Source organism: Athene cunicularia (genome assembly GCF_003259725.1).
Source record: "Athene cunicularia isolate RWA chromosome 4 unlocalized genomic scaffold, athCun1 chr4_part1, whole genome shotgun sequence".
In the NCBI taxonomy this organism is placed as follows: Eukaryota; Metazoa; Chordata; class Aves; order Strigiformes; family Strigidae; genus Athene; species Athene cunicularia.
Window position 1 is genome coordinate 7,073,154 of NW_020799098.1, and position 16,738 is coordinate 7,089,891.

A 16,738-nucleotide genomic window follows, 5' to 3' on the forward strand; every position below is an offset into this window, starting at 1 on the left:
AAACACGGTCATAACCTGCTATATAGAAACCAAGCCTTGTGTGCCGATTGTACATCTGTTAGCAGCGATGCCTGGATTTCATTTTAATCAAAAAGTGACTGTTGGCTACCTTAGATGAGCTGCCTGGCCTTTTTTTTATGGATAACTTGCGTTATCCAAATGCCTGCCAAGGTGCTGAGGAGGCAGACAAAAAATGCATTTATTTCCTTAAGGGCACAATTTACTGCCCGTACAATGAAGGACATCCTTTTGAAACGGAAGAGGTTGATTAGTGAAGTGAAGACTTGTCTCCTCTCTGTATCTGGCTGAGCTGGAAACGGACAGTACCCTTTACCATGATGGTTTTTTCAGTCTTGCCAAGCAATTTAACAAAATGAGGCTCTGGATTTTGGTTATGGTGTTTGTTTGATGGCAACAGTTTGTCCCAGTTATGGTCAAGACAGGTTTCTTTGATTTCCACATTTACACAGAGGTTGAGAATTGCCTTAACCTTTCCTTCTATTTGTTGGTGTCCAGACCCCTCGTCTAAATGCTGAGATTCTCCAATATTGTGAAAGGAGAGAGTATTGATAATTGTTCATATATTGGTAACTGTTCATAATGCAGTGGTTTTCTTTGACACCTTTCAGCTTGAAGTATTCCACTATCTTCCAGGCTGTGAAGGGTTCAGGACACTGAGATCGCAACACTTTGTAGGTAGGAAGTAGTGAAGCTGATACCATGTTCAGGCAAAACATTTTGCAGGAGGCAAATTATAAGCATGTGCTTTCCTACTCATCAGTAAGATTACTTCTTAGAAAAAAAAAATATTATTTGGGAAAGGAAAAATGAGAAAACTATATACAGCTGGTAATCTGCCAAAAGGAAGCCTCTGAGCATTCTTAATAGACCACTGTTCAGAAAAAAAGTAATACTTCGTCTTTCTTTTTTTCTGCTTGGGGTAACCTGAGCAGGGTGTGTTGGCAGACGTACCAAGTGCTTGATCAGGGCGTTCTTTGAGACCCACGACTACACGATGATGACTTGTGTCTCCTGTAGCACGATGCAGAGGTCATGTAGTGTAACAAAATGAGTATTTAAATCTCGTCCATCCTGATTTTCTGTGTTCTGTAATGAGGTATCATATTCTGCTTAGCAAGTTGTTTCTTCCTGCTATGTCCTGAAGCCTGCAGCACTATTAACACTGTACCAGCAGCAGGCGAATCGGCCTCCTGGGCTTCCCTGTTTCAGTCCTGTACTCCTTAGGCCAGGGATTTTGGTGGTGTTCTCCAGCATAGTCCACCCTGAGGGCTATTTTTCAGGGTTTACCTGGCACTGAGCAATGATTTTTTTTTCTGTGGCGTGACTTTCTGGCATTGGGTACTAATAGTCTGCATCTTTAAAGGCAAAACCAGGCTTTAGTGACAACATGCTGTCCCAGCTGCCTAGCTCCATGCTTTCTGAATTAATGCACCAAATAAACCCCAGCCCAGATCAATAGGATAGTGATCAAATCCGATCTTTATCTAATCCTTGAACAGAAAAACTGCAAGTAGTTTCTTCTGGTCATTCAATGCTATAGTAGCTATTTGTTTCTATTTGATGGTGAGGGGCATCTGCAGGTTAGATAGTGAACACGATCTCCTTGCCATGGTGCTTTTCTTAAGATTGAGTGTCTAGCTGGTTCTGCAATATGTCTAACTCCCAGCTATACTGAAAGGCAGCTTTTTTATTGATGTGTTATAAATATTTGACCCTGTTAATGTAAGTTTTCTTGAAGTTTTCACCAGCTCACGTTTATCTTGGTTTTAGGAAGAGAGCTCGGATGGGCAGAGGTGGACAGCAGAATCTCTTCTTATCTCCTTACTAACATATCGTCTTCTTAGAGCCAGGTAGGTTCTGTAAGTAGAATGAGGTCTCTCTGGCGCACAGTCAGGGAAAGAAAATCTGCACTTCATGGTCAGCAAGAGGGAGCAGGAATCTATAGATCCCGATATGGTTGGATGAGAAGACTGCAGAGTTCTTTTGCTGTGATAGATATAGAGCCAACACAAAGTAGTTCTACTCTATAATTGACTTTTGTGAGAAGTTCAATGCCTATCTGAGCTAGTCATTGAAAAAAACCCTCATTTTAAGGGATCTAGTCCCAATTTGTTTGAACTGAAGTTCTAAGACTCTGTAAACGGAAGTTCTTCATTTCAAAAATAAAATTAGTCCTTATCATTGCTGGCTAGCTACAAGTTAATTTCACTGAGGAGCTCACAGTTTTGAATAAGATATTTTAGGCTCCACAATAAAATCCTGCTATTTGACTATGTTAAAGTTATCAGAGGTCTGTATCCTAAGGCAGAGGAAATCAGCTGTAGGATAATTAGCACTGAAAGAACAATAGGAAATAGCAGAACAACAAGAAATAGAAAAGGCTGCTGAACAAGAAAGGCTGTTTGTTTTGACTTAGTAAAAAAGAGAGCGAGTGTCAGGGTAGAGTTAAGAAATGCTCTCAGACAGCTATCTTTCAAAGAGATTAAAATAACTACAGAAGTTTTTAAAAGTGCAAGTAAGAGGAAAAAAAATTAACATATGAAACTACTGTATGGTAGATATCCAGACTTGATTACAAAACTACACCCAGCACCTTGCTGCTTGCTCCTAATAAAGATGGCAATGTTCAACGTTGGTGGGTGGGGTGGAGAGGGAGATGTACTGAGAAAAACAGAAATAACTTAGCAACGTGGCAGTGAAAAAAAAGCGGGCAAGTTACAGAAACCAAGCAATTGCTCTCCTGGAATTGTTAACTGGTCAGATCTAATGGAAAGGAGTTGTTCTAGCATCCAGCCTGGGGATGATATCACAGGAATGGAGAGCCTCTACTGTAGTCACTGTTTTTTAAGGGGAGGACAGAAAAATAATCAACCTGAAGGATAACTGTAAGTGAGCGTGAAGGGGAGATGTTTATTGAGGATAATTATGCCATACCACCCTGACGACTGATGTTGTTGAGTCTACTCAGACTAAATCCAGCTGCAGTGCAGTATCACATGCGATGACATTAGCTAATAATTGGAGAAGAGGGGGATTAGAAATTGCATGAGGATCTGGCCACAGGAGATGGGATAAAAGACAGTGTGAAGGGCAGGGTAACTGATGGTGTTCCTCGGGGATCTATTGTGGAGATGACTCTAGTTGTCATTACTGACATTCCACAATAAGCAGGAATGTGCTGATGTGGCAAAACCAGTAGATAGCCTCACCCCAGAGGATGCTGGAATATTACCAGGAAGAAAAACAGGTAACCTTGAAGAGTGGACTAACAAACAACTGAGATTGTTTTAGCACTAGAGTTCATTCAGCTGTCGACTGGAAAGAGTCCTCATTATACACCATGATCATGGAGGGCTTTGAGCCTCCAATGCGTTGTCTCTTGGAAACAGAGAAATGCAATCCTAACACGGTGCTGCCATTGGGATGAAGGAGTGAGGGCTACAAAGGGCCCTGGTGCTACTTTGCTGGAAGGTAGAGTACAGTCCTGCTTGCTCATGTCCATGTCCCTTACACTGAAGCTGGAGCAGAGGGAGCGCTGTGTTGGTCAGTGAAGTGGACCAGAAATCCCTTCCCAGCCCAGCTGGCTCAGGATAAGACATTTTCTTCATTCCCAAATTAATGTGGAAAACTGAGGCTTGTTAAGTGGGGAATAACACCCGAGAAGCTGGAACCTACATCTGTTCCTACTCCTTTGACCCCATTTCCTATCCCATAAGATTAACTTTTATGTTGTGCATTTCTCAAGGAAATAGTTTTATCTACCCCACAGAGCAGAGGAACAGATTTTCCCAGGGAGCTCATCTGAGTTCCCAGCCAGGACTTTTTTCCTGATGGAGCCAGAAGGAAGAATGAGGACCAAAAGATTATAAAGCCTATTCACTTCAGGACAAAAAGTTCATTAACTAACTTAAATATTTTGTTCCTCACCCATGGAGATTAAGCAGGATCATATAGACAAATTCCCCAAGAGGAAATAAACAGATAATGAAATCAGTAGACAATTTCCTTTTCCTTCTTTGCAAATCACAGCAAGACAAATCTCTCAGAAGAGGCAAGACCAGAGCTGTGGGAAGTTCTTCAGGGTGCACATGAGTACCTCATATGGAGCTGTCTCCTCTGTTTAAAGTAGCAGCTTAAGGGACTCAAACCACAGAAATATTTTATTAAAATGTGAAGAGGGTCAGGGGGAAATTGGTCTTAGCAAAGTTCAAGTTGCCCCGGATGCAGTCATTAAGGAAAACATTATATAGGGCTCTGCATTAATTCTTTGCAGGTAGGCTGTCATCCTGGCGTTGTGCTGCAATACCCAGCTGGACCCGGGCCACTCCCCCAGCCCTCTCCCCTGCTGGGTGAAAACCCCACAGGCCAGTTTTGAACCATCATCTGCTTGTTGCTGCCCCTCATTTTGGAAGGTGGGATGGTTCCTCAGTATAAGCTGTTTTGCTACATGGTGTGGGAGAAGAGGCTCTCCATAAGGAAGGAGAAGAGGATCTCCATATGGATTATGGCACAATTTTCAGTTTTAAACTGTGCACACTCAGGTCGCCAGTTCATTATCCCACTCATCTGTGCATAGGATATCATGGTCACCAGAAATTATTTGATCCTATTCGTGGCCATAAGAAGCATCAGTTTACAGGGCTGACTTCCACCATAGGAATAGGGAAGAATTCAGGCTGGGTGGTGAGGGTTTGCACTAGGAGCACACCACTGTGGGTGGCTGCTGGAGTGAGTGAAGAAGCAGCCCTGGCTTGTGCTGTGTCTCTGTCAGCTGCAGAGAGATACCTGAGCAGTATGATGATGTATATTAGAGAGAAAAAAGGTAATCTGCAGCTCTGATCAACTTTGTTTAGTGTAATATTCCTATTTCAGGAATATTACAACCTACTTCCTGAATCTTCTTCTGGAGTCAGCATGAGACTTGAGCAGAACTGGCTTGAAGTCTCCAGAGTCTGGAAATGGATCCTGCCCTCAAAGCATTTGCAACTTGACCATCCTCAGGGTACACAGGGTGTCTAGAGCAGCTCCACCACTAACCTGCATGTGTGGAAACTGAGACACAGCCAGCTCCAGGAACAACAACCCTGGAATGCGATGAATACCATCAAGTGTGTGATCTCATCTTGTTAGCTGATCAAACAGAGAAGAATAGATGGGAATTGATGTTGCTGATGCAAATCTGTTGGGGCTTTTTTTTGCAGGAACACTTTGTAAATGTTGATCTCAGATATACATACGCTCCGATGATCCAAGCTTTGTGGTATCTGTTTATCTTGAATTTTAGTGTCATATCCATTGCCAGCTCTCTAGCTTCAGTGATGCATTATCCCACTTCCAAAAACAGTGAATAAAAAGGGTGCTGTTTTTTACAGAAAAGATAATTATTCATTTTAACTACTAGGTATAGAAAAAGCATGGTAGCTACAGCTGAATTGCTGTGTTTTGCTCCTTCAGTGAATAACAGACCTTCTTTGATGTAACACCTATTGTATTTTAATTTTTATAATCTTTGGGAAGAATGTTACCTGCCCTGTTAAAGAGGCATAATATCATACCTTTGCCCAAAACATATTCCTTGTCTCTATGTTTGGAGCCATCCTCTGAGGAGGTAAAATAAAGAATTCCTCACTGAAGTAAGATTAACAGTTGCTGTATTCAGAAATACCTCTTATTCTAAACCAATTAGCAAAGTGAATGACTGGTTTCTTTGCATCAGGAAATCATAAGTGACATAGCCTGTGATCTCCATGTTTGAGGATGTGAGATGCTGGATTATATTTTGATCAAAATAAGGTATTTGTCTTAATTCTTTCCCTCCACACCTTGAATTTTCAGGAACAACATAAAAACAAATCAGAGTATTGGTACCATATTTCTCATCTTGGCTGAAGAAGCCAAGAAGAACCTTTGGGCCAATAGATCCTTCAGGTGTCTATTTAAAAATTATTATTGCAAAATAACATCTCCATCTAGGCTGTGGCAAGCTTAAAAATCATCATTATTTTCATTATTGAACCCCATAAGAAAATTCAAAACATCAAAATGTTCCAGCAGATAGAATAAAAATTATGGCCTGGTTCCACTTTGAAAGCAGCAAAACAGAGCTTTGCTCCTCCAGAAGGTCTCGTGTTCAACTGAAGGGATACTAAAATGCCTAGGCTAAAGCATAAAGTCTCGTAGAGCAACCGTTTCTTGAATGTTCTAAAACTCTGTGCAAATCCCATTAAGTATACCGCTATGGATCAATTTGTTAAAATCCCAAAGATTAAAAAACGCAACCTCACAACTTTACCTGCTCCAAGCATCCCGCCCTGCTGTGGACAGTTAGAGGGGCTGCTCTTATGGTTTCCACCATTGGAGGAACGTTCTTACAACCTTTATCTGTCCTTAGGTAATTGAGTCTTGAAATTGGAACATTCTTGGAAAATTACAGTAGTTGCTTTTAACTCAAGGACTCCTCAAAGTGCCGTAATATCTTTTCTCTTAAACTCTGTGGTTTAAACCTGGCTGGCAGCCAAACACCCTGCAGCTGCTCGCTCACCCTCCCCCAGCCCCCGGGAATGGGGGAAAGAGTTGGAGGGGTAAGGGTAAGGAGAGTCATAGGTTGAGATAGAAACAACTTAATAATTGAAATAAAATAAAATTAAAATAATAATTATAATAGTAATATTAGAAGATACAAGCCGGTAATGCACAGTGTGATTGCTCACCACCCACTGACCAGTGCCCAGCCCTTTCCCAGCTAGTGATCCCAGAGAAGAGAGAATCCTGAAACCACTGTCTCAAAAACCCAAGTGGAGCTTCCCAGTCAGCCCTTATCTATAAACTGAGCATGAGATTAGATGATATGGAATATTCCATTGGCCAGTTTGGGTCCATCATTTTGGCTGTGCTACCCCCAGCTTCTTGTGCACGCTAGCAGGACATGAGAAGTTGAAAAGTCCTTTCTTAGCAACAACTAAAAACATCAACACATTGTCAACAAACAATCTTTTCATATCAAATCCCATACTGAATCCGAACCACACCACTATTCTAGCTACTAAGAAGGAAGGGAAAAAAAAAAACACAAACCAAACAACAAAAAATAAACCCAAACAAAAAAACCAACCCAAAAGCAGTTAGCTCTAATTCTCCCCAAACACTCTGTTTGCAAAACACTCTCCTTCTATTCCTTTCTCTCTCCAAGATCCACTGACAACTTCATAGCAGGAGTAGCCAGGATTCCTGCTTTCACATGTACTGAGTCACAAGGTTTTTCATGTCCTGCCACCTCTGTTGTTTGTAAAAAGTCTCTGTAACTTAATGTCTTCCAAAAGAGCCAGGAGTGATAGATCTCCAGTGTACTGATTTTAGATGTTGAGTCTCAAAACTATTTGCAATCCAGAGTTGTTTGGTTAGAGCACATCTGTCAGAAAAACATCATCATGACACAGAGAATCTGTTTCCTCACTGGTAAAATATGTGCCTGGCTTCCAGTTTGAATTAATCTTTTGTTTCTTGTGTTTTTCACTGCTATACTCAAGATCATTTAATACATGATATTTCTCCCTAAAGATCCTTTTATTTTATGAACAAGTTACCTCTCAATAATCAAAACTGATTTAAATTTTTACTTACAGGCACTACTGCAACTATTTATTTTCTCCAGTTTGTTCTTGCTCCCTTCCTATATGTCATATGTTCTTGCTCTCTTCCTACATAAAAAAATAATTTAAAAAAAAATTTTTTAAAGAACTTTGGAAAACTTATACTATTTTAGTATTGTCCATGCTGTTGACACATTTTACAGAGCTAAATGTCCATTACTTACAGTTTATCATTATTGTTCCGTAGCTGTTGAATCCCGTGGTTGCCACAGCATGATTCAATATAATACTGACATATTTGAAATAAGCTGGTGGTTCTGAAATAGTAAGAACTGCTGCTTTGCTAAGCAGTAAATCCAGAACATGGATCAATGTTGATGTATTCCTGTGCAGTTTGAGGCCAGTTACCTACGATACTTTTGAATAGACGATATTTTTGCAACATATACATTTGTTTTCCTAAGAACTACACACAGGTTTTCACTGCACCATTTTAAAACAGAGTCCAAGCAGTGACATAAGCATATGGAGATGAGAGAAAACATTGCCCATAGATAATTTGGATACCTTGTTTATAGTAAGTAAACTTATTCTGTGTTTACCCATGTGTAAGAAGACTTCTCAGCGTTTCCATCATTTGCTCTGGACCCACTTTAACCAACCTGTGGTTATGGTGCCCATGGCAGCATTTTGGCAACTCAGTTGTTATTTCAGTTCACCATCGCTCTGAAACAGCCACTTCTCTGCCAGATGCAGTTATTTCAGTTTGAATATGAAAGTATAAAAAAAGCATCTTCACCAGATTTTTGGTGAAACACATTTCTTTCATTAATTTCTTAACGAACGCAAATATATTCCATGGTTTCTTTGGCTTAAGAGTTTTGGGGGGTTTTGTTGATTTTGGTTTGGGGGCTGGTTTTGTTTGGTTTAGGTGTTTTTTGGTGGGTGTGTGTTCAGATAAAAGGCAAGGTGTGCCACTAGAAACTATTAATACTTCTATATTTTCTGAAAGTTTTACTACATCAATTTTCCTCTATAAGCACAGGGAAAGCACTGAGATGTTCTGCTTGGAAAATACCTCCAGCTTCAGTGCTTTCTCAGAGGGAACTGTTCTCTTTTTAATTGTCATTAAAAGTAGTTTCCTTGCTGCGATACTCGGGAATATTTTCTTCAAATAAAATCTCTTTGCCTCTTTTATAACAAGACTCTGATCACATTAAAGGCTCTGATGTGTTTAAAGACTTCTTCCTGGCCTGGGAACAGTGTGACCTTGCACACAGATAGAAGATGCAACAAGAGAAAATATGTGAATGTGTTGTGAGCAGAGTTCTTAAGACACATTATATATATATATATATATATATATATGCGCATATGTATGTGTGTGTGTGTGTATGTATCTTACCCCTGTACTTGGCAGTGGTTAGGCCGCCCCTCAATTCCTGTGTTCAGTTTTGGGTCCCTCACCCCAAAAAGGACATTGAATGACTCGAGCGTGTCCAGAGAAGGGCAACGGAGCTGGGGCAGGGTCTGGAGCACAGGTCTGCTGGGGAGCGGCTGAGGGAACTGGGGGGGTTCAGTCTGGAGAAGAGGAGGCTGAGGGGAGACCTCCTGGCCCTCTACAGCTCCCTGACAGGAGGGTGCAGAGAGCTGGGGATGAGTCTCTTTATCCAAGTAATAAGCAATAGGACAAGAGGGAATGGCCTCAAGTTGCACCAGGGAAGGTTTAGACTGGATATTAGGAAGCATTTCTTTGCAGAAGGGGTTGTTGGGCATTGGAATGGGCTGCCCAGGGAGGTGGTGGAGTCCCCATCCCTGGAGGGGTTTAAGAGTCCGGTTGACCCAGCACTGAGGGATCTGGTGGAGTTGGGAACTGTCAGTGTGAGGTTAATGGTTGGACTGGATGATCTTCAAGGTCTTTTCCAACCTAGACAATTCTGTGATTCTGTATATATACAGATAAATATAACATGCCACATTTACATGCATATACATATATTCATCTGTATGTGTGTGTATCTATGTATGTACAAATTTTAATTAACACCTTTGATTGCTGAAAACCCCTGGGCACTTGAATATCCTCACAGGTTGACCCTAAGGTTTCGGATCTGGAATGCCAAACCCGTTGCTGCAGGTTCAGCGCTACAAGCCTGTAAGTTCAAATCCTATAATTTACAAAGAAAATAAAAGGAAAATAACTTGCTGACAGTGAAAACAATGCGCTGCCTTGCAGGACACGTTAAAAACATCGAGCGGGATTTCTAAGGCGGTGCTTTTTTCCCCAAGAACATCGGTCTCAGCCCAAGCCGGGCCACCGGTTTTCCTGCATTGCCACCTGCTGGGGGCTCCGCCAAACGCAGCCCCGGCCGCCGGCACGGCCCCCCGGAGCGGCTGGGGGGCTCCCCGCAGCCCCCCTTCAGCGAGCCCTGTCTCCGGGGGTCCTCCTGCGGGTGCCTTAAAACCCGGGGGAAATGCCGTGAGCTCCTTACGCAGGGGAACGGAAACATAAATGGTGTGTTTGATTGATCAGGGATGGGGCGAGAAGTTCCGAGCTTTGTGATGTTCATTCTTACTCTTATCTGAAAATGTAAAGTACCTCATACTTCTCATACCTCTGTGAGCTTAAATAATCAGTTGGGTTTTTTCCTAAAAAAGATATAACAGATTTTAATTTTTTTAGAGTACATAAATAAAAAATACAGTTAGAAAGATTTTTGCTAAACAGTCAGGAAGCTGTGGCTCTCAGTGGCTGTGCCACTTTCACTCACAACCGTGTAGGAATGCAGTAACAAAGCAAGAAGAGAGTATTTTCTGTGATTTAAAATGAGAAAAGGCCATCACAGTTACCCAGCTCAGACCGCTGCTGCCAGCACAGTTTCCTCTATGATCCATAGAAATGTATCTTGTCCATTTGAAGTTACCGAGTGACAGTTTTGTGTTTAGATTTTTTAAAAAAAACATTCCTAGAATTCAAGTTACATGACTCAGCGCAGAGCTGAATGTTCTGAGCTCTGGAAGCCCTCGCCGGAGGCTGTTGAAAGGGTCTCTCCAGAGCAGACATGCATATCCACAGGTCAGATTCACACAGATCCTTCCAGAAGAGGTCTCACCCTGACTACGTTTTGCAGATGTATCAGTAACTGACCCACTTTTTTATGGGCAGAATTAGTAGGGGATCAAAAAGGTTGGTCTTATATTTACTGTGCCTCTTGGAGGAATTGACCTTTATGCTGCTCTTAACAGGAATTGAAGAAAACTTTGTGTATAGTTTATTGAGGCACATTCACGGCCACTGCTTTTTCAGTATTTGATACAATTTTACTGTTATGACTTGCGCAAAGACAAAAAGTAGCAATGATTCATTTAAGAGGCCTTTTAACGCTTGGGTGAGACAAGCTGAAACACAGAACATGGGTGGCTGCATGAGTAACGCTGCTGAGCTTGCACTGGGGCAGGGATGTGGTGCTGGGTGCAGCTCAGGGGACAGAGTCAGCACCCCAAATTCTGCACTCAGCTTTTCTGGGAGGCTATCGCATGGTCCTCTTAAAATTGACATTCTCTGTATGTGTTGACTGCATCTACAGATCCTGTTCCGCGCTGTATTGAGGTTCAATTGCCTGAAAGTTTGTGAAACATTTTGGGAGTCTTAGTAGCACATAATATAAAAGAATGTTGGTCAGTGGGAATGTCATGATGCATGTGCTGCAGAAGCTGAGGGCATGCAAAAGGGTCCTAATATATGAAACATTAATAAGTATTTTCCCGTTTTGCTTCCACTTACATATCAAGCCACTGAACTACAAAACAACTCCTTAAAAGTAGAAATAAATTAATGGCTCCAGACAATTCACAAGAATTGCTACCTTCTTCTTTTCAAGACACTTCCTTCTTCCTTTTGTTACACTTCAATATTTCCTTCTCTCTCAAACTGTGGTCTTCGCACTCTATTTTTGTCTGAACTACCTCATAATCTCCTCAAGCCAGGGACTTCCCTTCTGCCTGCAAAAACTGACCTGTATAAATAATCTCTTCATAAAGAGAAAGTGTTCTTTTGTCACAACAGTAAAAGAAATTCCCTAGAAAAGCTTGTTTTGATCCATGTGGCTTTCTTGATCACTGCTCATAAAAGATGATGGCAATACCAAAAAGGCCTGAAGGCTGAGAGCATGCTCCTTTGGGCACTCTCCTGGTGCTGAGGGAATACAATGGATTTTGACAGAGGACTGACAACTCACTCCTGTGACAGTGATCACAATATCACTGTGGGTTCAAGCTACCTGGTGCACGAACAGGACAGAGAAATCTGCAATGGAAACCCACTGATGGGGCAGTGTTTGTGCAGTGGTGTGCAATGGCTGTATGACACATGCAGACCTGTCACCTGTCTGTGTCCGACAGCAATGGTGATAGTTTCACATCAGGAATGGACTTCAGCGCTCCCATTGTAACTGGAGGCAGTGCTACAGCTTTTAGCAGCTTCAGAGCAGTTCTCTTCCTTTCCACATCCTTGGGAAAGGAAGAAAAAAGCAATTCCTTCGGGTATCGGAAGCCACAGCTCTGTGCAGTCTCTCATTTGGAGAAACCAGCTTGAGCGACCTCAGTTCTATTACAGGCTGTGGCTGTCCAAGGATGGGACAGCTCAGACGTCAGACAGAAAGAGCTTCAGAAACATTCCATCAGTGAGCCAATGTGACATCCAAACCAGTCTCTTTAAATGGTTTGAGAAACTTTTGCTAACGACACGTTTGAAAGCAGTCCTATTTGCATATGCATGAAAGTGGTGTTTCTGTCACTGTCATTTAGCACCAGAGGCTCTTCAAGCATAATCTGGGTTGGATTTCCTCTCATTGGAAGCTTGGGGTTCTTCTTTTCCTCTGCACCCTCCTTTTCTACCTGTTTTGATCCACCTGATCTCAGTCCTGACTTAAAGGCTATCTGGGGATACACCCAGACCCCCAAAGACACCCGCTTGCAGTGCAATGAGATGTACCTTGATCTTTGGGTGCATTCATGTATAAATACTAACTTATGATGTGGAGATATATTGTCTAACACTGAAAAATGCTCATTAAGTTCCAGTTAGTGTCTGAATATATCTTTCCACAGAGAAAAAAGCAATTTACCCTCATTGATACTAGTCAAGTGTGTCAACGTTGGTGTGCAGTTTCAGGAAACGCTGTAGGATCATTTTTAAAAATTATTCTGAATATGAATGTAAGTTACAGGTGCTCCTTGATTTGTGATGGTTCTCCTACAGCTATTCCTGCTCCATCCAACTTACAAATGGTTACTTAATTAGTGATCTAGACCGTACAGAGCAGGTTCATTCATCTCCTATGACAGAATTATAAAATGTTACAGTAGACTGACGTGTTGTCACAGTCAATATTTCACATAATTAGAGGAGATCGCCAGGTATCTTTGGCCTTGCATTATTGATGGTTTAATGAATAGACCATTTCTCCTTTGAGAACATCTGTTTAAATATAGTCCTTACTCCTTATGAGGTAGCTCAGAGATTTCAAATAACTGTCATCCTTTTGCTTGAATCAAACCAGTGGTTAAGAGTCTATACATCTCACACAGAAGGTCAGTATTTTATTTGCAACCCAACTGGCACAAACTTTGTGACAATTTAGTATCAGTGTTTATCATGTTTCTGCATCTTCGGGCCTGAAACTAAAGTTCTTTTAACTCTAAATTATTTGTAGGAAAGCTTTTTTGCCCAAGTTCCATTTTGGCAGGGAAAGAAACCCTCCTTTTTAATTCCATACCATTAAGCTGAATACAGCTATCTCAAAAGTTCAGTGGGGTTTCTTTCTGCCTGACATGCTCTTTTATTGCAAAGCTGGAAAACAATCCCAGACAAAGAATCATCTAGTGAAACGGTGGAACTATCTCCTACCTAGATGTTTCTTTTATAAAAAGACTACACCAGAAAATTTAGTATTATACAAAAGTCTGAAACAATCCTTCCTATAGCAATCAGTTTGACCTTTTAGATTTGTGATGGAACAAGTGGCTTGTCTTTAATGTAAGAACCCCCAGACCCAAATAATTGGTGTCAATCGACAAAATTCTGGGGTTTTCTTTGCCTATGTATTTGGCTAAAAATACTGGACTAACCAGAGATGATCTGTGGAGGGACCAGCTGGTCATGTGTGTAGATATCTTGTAGGAGAACGTTCCCATCGTACATGTCTCTTGCCAATTATGATAGCATTGGGTATCCTGGAGAGGTGGTGGACAGGACAGTGTTTCTGGAAGAGTCTCTGCTCCTGCAAGGTATCACTTACTCAGAAGATCTTGCAAAGTGTAACTGCATTGCTCTTGCTGGTCTCTCAGCACAGTGGTGAGAAATGCAACTTCTTGAATCAACAACCTGTCACAACCCACATGACATGAAGCAGCAGACTCAGGCATTGCTGAAACCGTGTGTAAACTGATAGTAATGTTCAACCTTGAGCCTCTGAAGGGGTAGCAGGTGGTGTTCGGTTCTGCCTCCATGCTCCTGTCCTGCATTCCCCTACACTGAACAGCCCAGAATAGTTGTGTCAGGGAAAAATCAATGCAGGTGCAGAGTGGTTGTGACTTTTGCAGCTAAATGAAATCTTCAGTGTTCTGGCTCTCTTCAGCCTTTTATCAAATTGGTCCAGATGAAGAGAGCATGGAAATATTTGAATGGTGGATATTTACCAAGTTCATTAAAAAGCAGAAGGCAAAAGAAACTCAGCAACTTGAGCAAACACAATTTTATGTAATTGTCTTTGATTAAAAAAAATATAATAATTAAATAGCTTAGCTCTCACTGGGATTTGCCTAAGGGACTACCATGAATGAGTTAGACAATTTAGCACTCATTCATCAGCTGATTCTTTGCAAAACCATATGGCTCCTTGCAGGGATTTCTTTAAACATTATGCATCGATATGAAATTGGTGCCTTTGTAGATGTTAAAGTCTGTTGCTTGAGGCTCATTTTGAAATACTGTTTCTAGATAGTGCCGCAGTGCTAATTTTGCAGGAAGTAACCCAATAGAAAGCAGTTGTTCAGGCACTTTCAATCAAATTAAGAAGAAAAATAGAAAAATAAGGAATATTGAAAGAGTAAACTGTTCTAAACTTTAAAGATGAGCTGTGCCATTCTGTGTAGCTTTCACATGTAAAACCATTTTACTTACTGGAAGGCAATGAGGAATGGAGGAACATTATTAGAAAGTAAAATGTCATTGGTTTCACATATCAAATCAGAAATAACAGAACCACTGCAAAATGTCTACATTCACTTACTGCAGTAAATTTGCTTGAAAATACAAGTTCATTTCTTGTAAAAAGTGTTTAATGATGTCTTCCCTCATCATAGGAGACAACAGAGACAATTGCAACGCCAGTTCATATATGTCACTTCCAACACATGCTTTAACTGAGGATTAGTGGAAATACCTTTCCATTATCTGGCAACATTTTCAAATGGGAGTAGACATTTTAGATGTGTGCCTTCCTTAGGATGTTCAAAGCAGGTGCCTACAAGGGCTTGATCTTTCCTGGTGGTCTTCACTTTCAGAGATGGGGATTTGCAGAACATTTCTAATCGTGCACCCAAATCCAAAAGCAGCTCATGTGCTGCCAAGAGCAAACCCAGGGCAGCCTCACAATCTCCAGTAACTGAAGCACTCTTGTGTAGCTGGTACAAAGGGAGACTGGAATATGGACAGATCACATAGGTGACCCTAAGGGCAGCAGGACACATGTCAGGGACATGTCCTTAGAGCACAGAGCACAGGGACATGCCCTTAGAGCACAGCCATACGCAGTGTAAAATGCTGGATGCATTCCTGCATGTGGGAAAAGATGAGGGTGGACTTTAGCTAACCACATTATCTGATAGTAGCAGAGTATATACCATGCTTTAAGGATAGGACCCAAATAGGTAACGCCCCTTTGCATGCTTTGGCTTGGCTTCTCTCTTATTGCTGTGATCCTTCGACAGCTTCTCTCTACATACACTGACAGGTTACCTGTAACATTCATCACCTGCTCTGAGGTTCTCATGTGGCAGGTATTGTATAAACACAGGTATGCTCTAATACTCCCCTCAAAAGTCCTGACAACTGGGCTCTATTCACCATTGTGTTTCCTTCTAATTTTTTATATATAAAAGTATGTTTTTGCTAGGGCTGCACAGTAATAATCCTCTCATCCCTGCAATATTCTAAAGTCAACATCATTTTAAACTGCAACAGGGGAGGTTTAGACTGGACATTAGGAAAACATTTTTCACAGAAAGAGTGATCAGAGAGTGGAATAGGCTGCCCAGGGAGGGGGTGGAGTCACCATCCCTGGATGTGGTTAAGGGCCGTTTAGATAAGATGTTGGGGGATATAGTGTAGGGCAGAACTTTGTCGAGTCGGGCTGAGGGTTGGACTCGATGATCCCAAGGGTCTTTTCCAACCTGAATGATTCTGATTTCCATGTGCTGCAAAGTGAAGGACCTTTCCCAAGGAGGCGATGCATAGCTTACACCACTGGAAGCCAAATGTCACAAAGCGCTGGGAATAAATGCTGTAGCTGTGGCTAGTGAGGACTGGACTGTGCTTGCCTATGTGCTCGTCCCACCGTATCATTGCATCTGCAGCCTACAAATCCATGATAAAAAGCTCAAATTGTGTTTCACATGGTGTATACAGAGCCCACGTGGGAATGGCATTCAAGCTGTTGTGGAAGACACTACAGACCCTCCAAGCTCTGGAGAGCAGTAGCTGCTCAAGAAAATTCACGTTCTGATGCAGAAGTGAGGAGGGGCCGGGTTATAGGGTGCCAGGAATGAGGGTCTCGTTGTCTCATTCCTCGCCTTCCTCCCTTCATTCCCTGCCTTGTATTAGCTGCTTGGAGAGAGGGCGGCCGGCTGGGGCAAGAAGAGGGAGGCCGGAGGTTTGCCTCCCCTCTCAGCTCCGGGGAAGCCCCGCTGTAAGGTGTGAAGGCTGGGGGGCTCCACCACGCCCCATGCCTGATCTGCCACCACCGTCCCCCCGGGGGTGTCCGAGGGGCAGCACCTCACCCGCCAGCCATCGCCTGGGCACCCCCGCCCTCTCCTCAGCCCTGCGGCCTGTCCCCTGTCTCTTATAC

General features: G+C 42.1%; 1 protein-coding gene across 1 annotated transcript in view; it reads left to right on the forward strand.

Moving 5' to 3' along the window:
- Positions 1-234: 234 nt before the first annotated feature.
- Positions 235-16,738, forward strand: part of UVSSA (UV stimulated scaffold protein A) — a 69,515-nt gene continuing 53,011 nt past the window's right edge. The window contains exons 1-2 of the mRNA XM_026846911.1: positions 235-297; positions 1,521-1,531. Coding sequence (XP_026702712.1) covers positions 235-297; positions 1,521-1,531 — 74 coding nt within the window. The remainder of the gene's footprint in view (positions 298-1,520; positions 1,532-16,738) is intronic.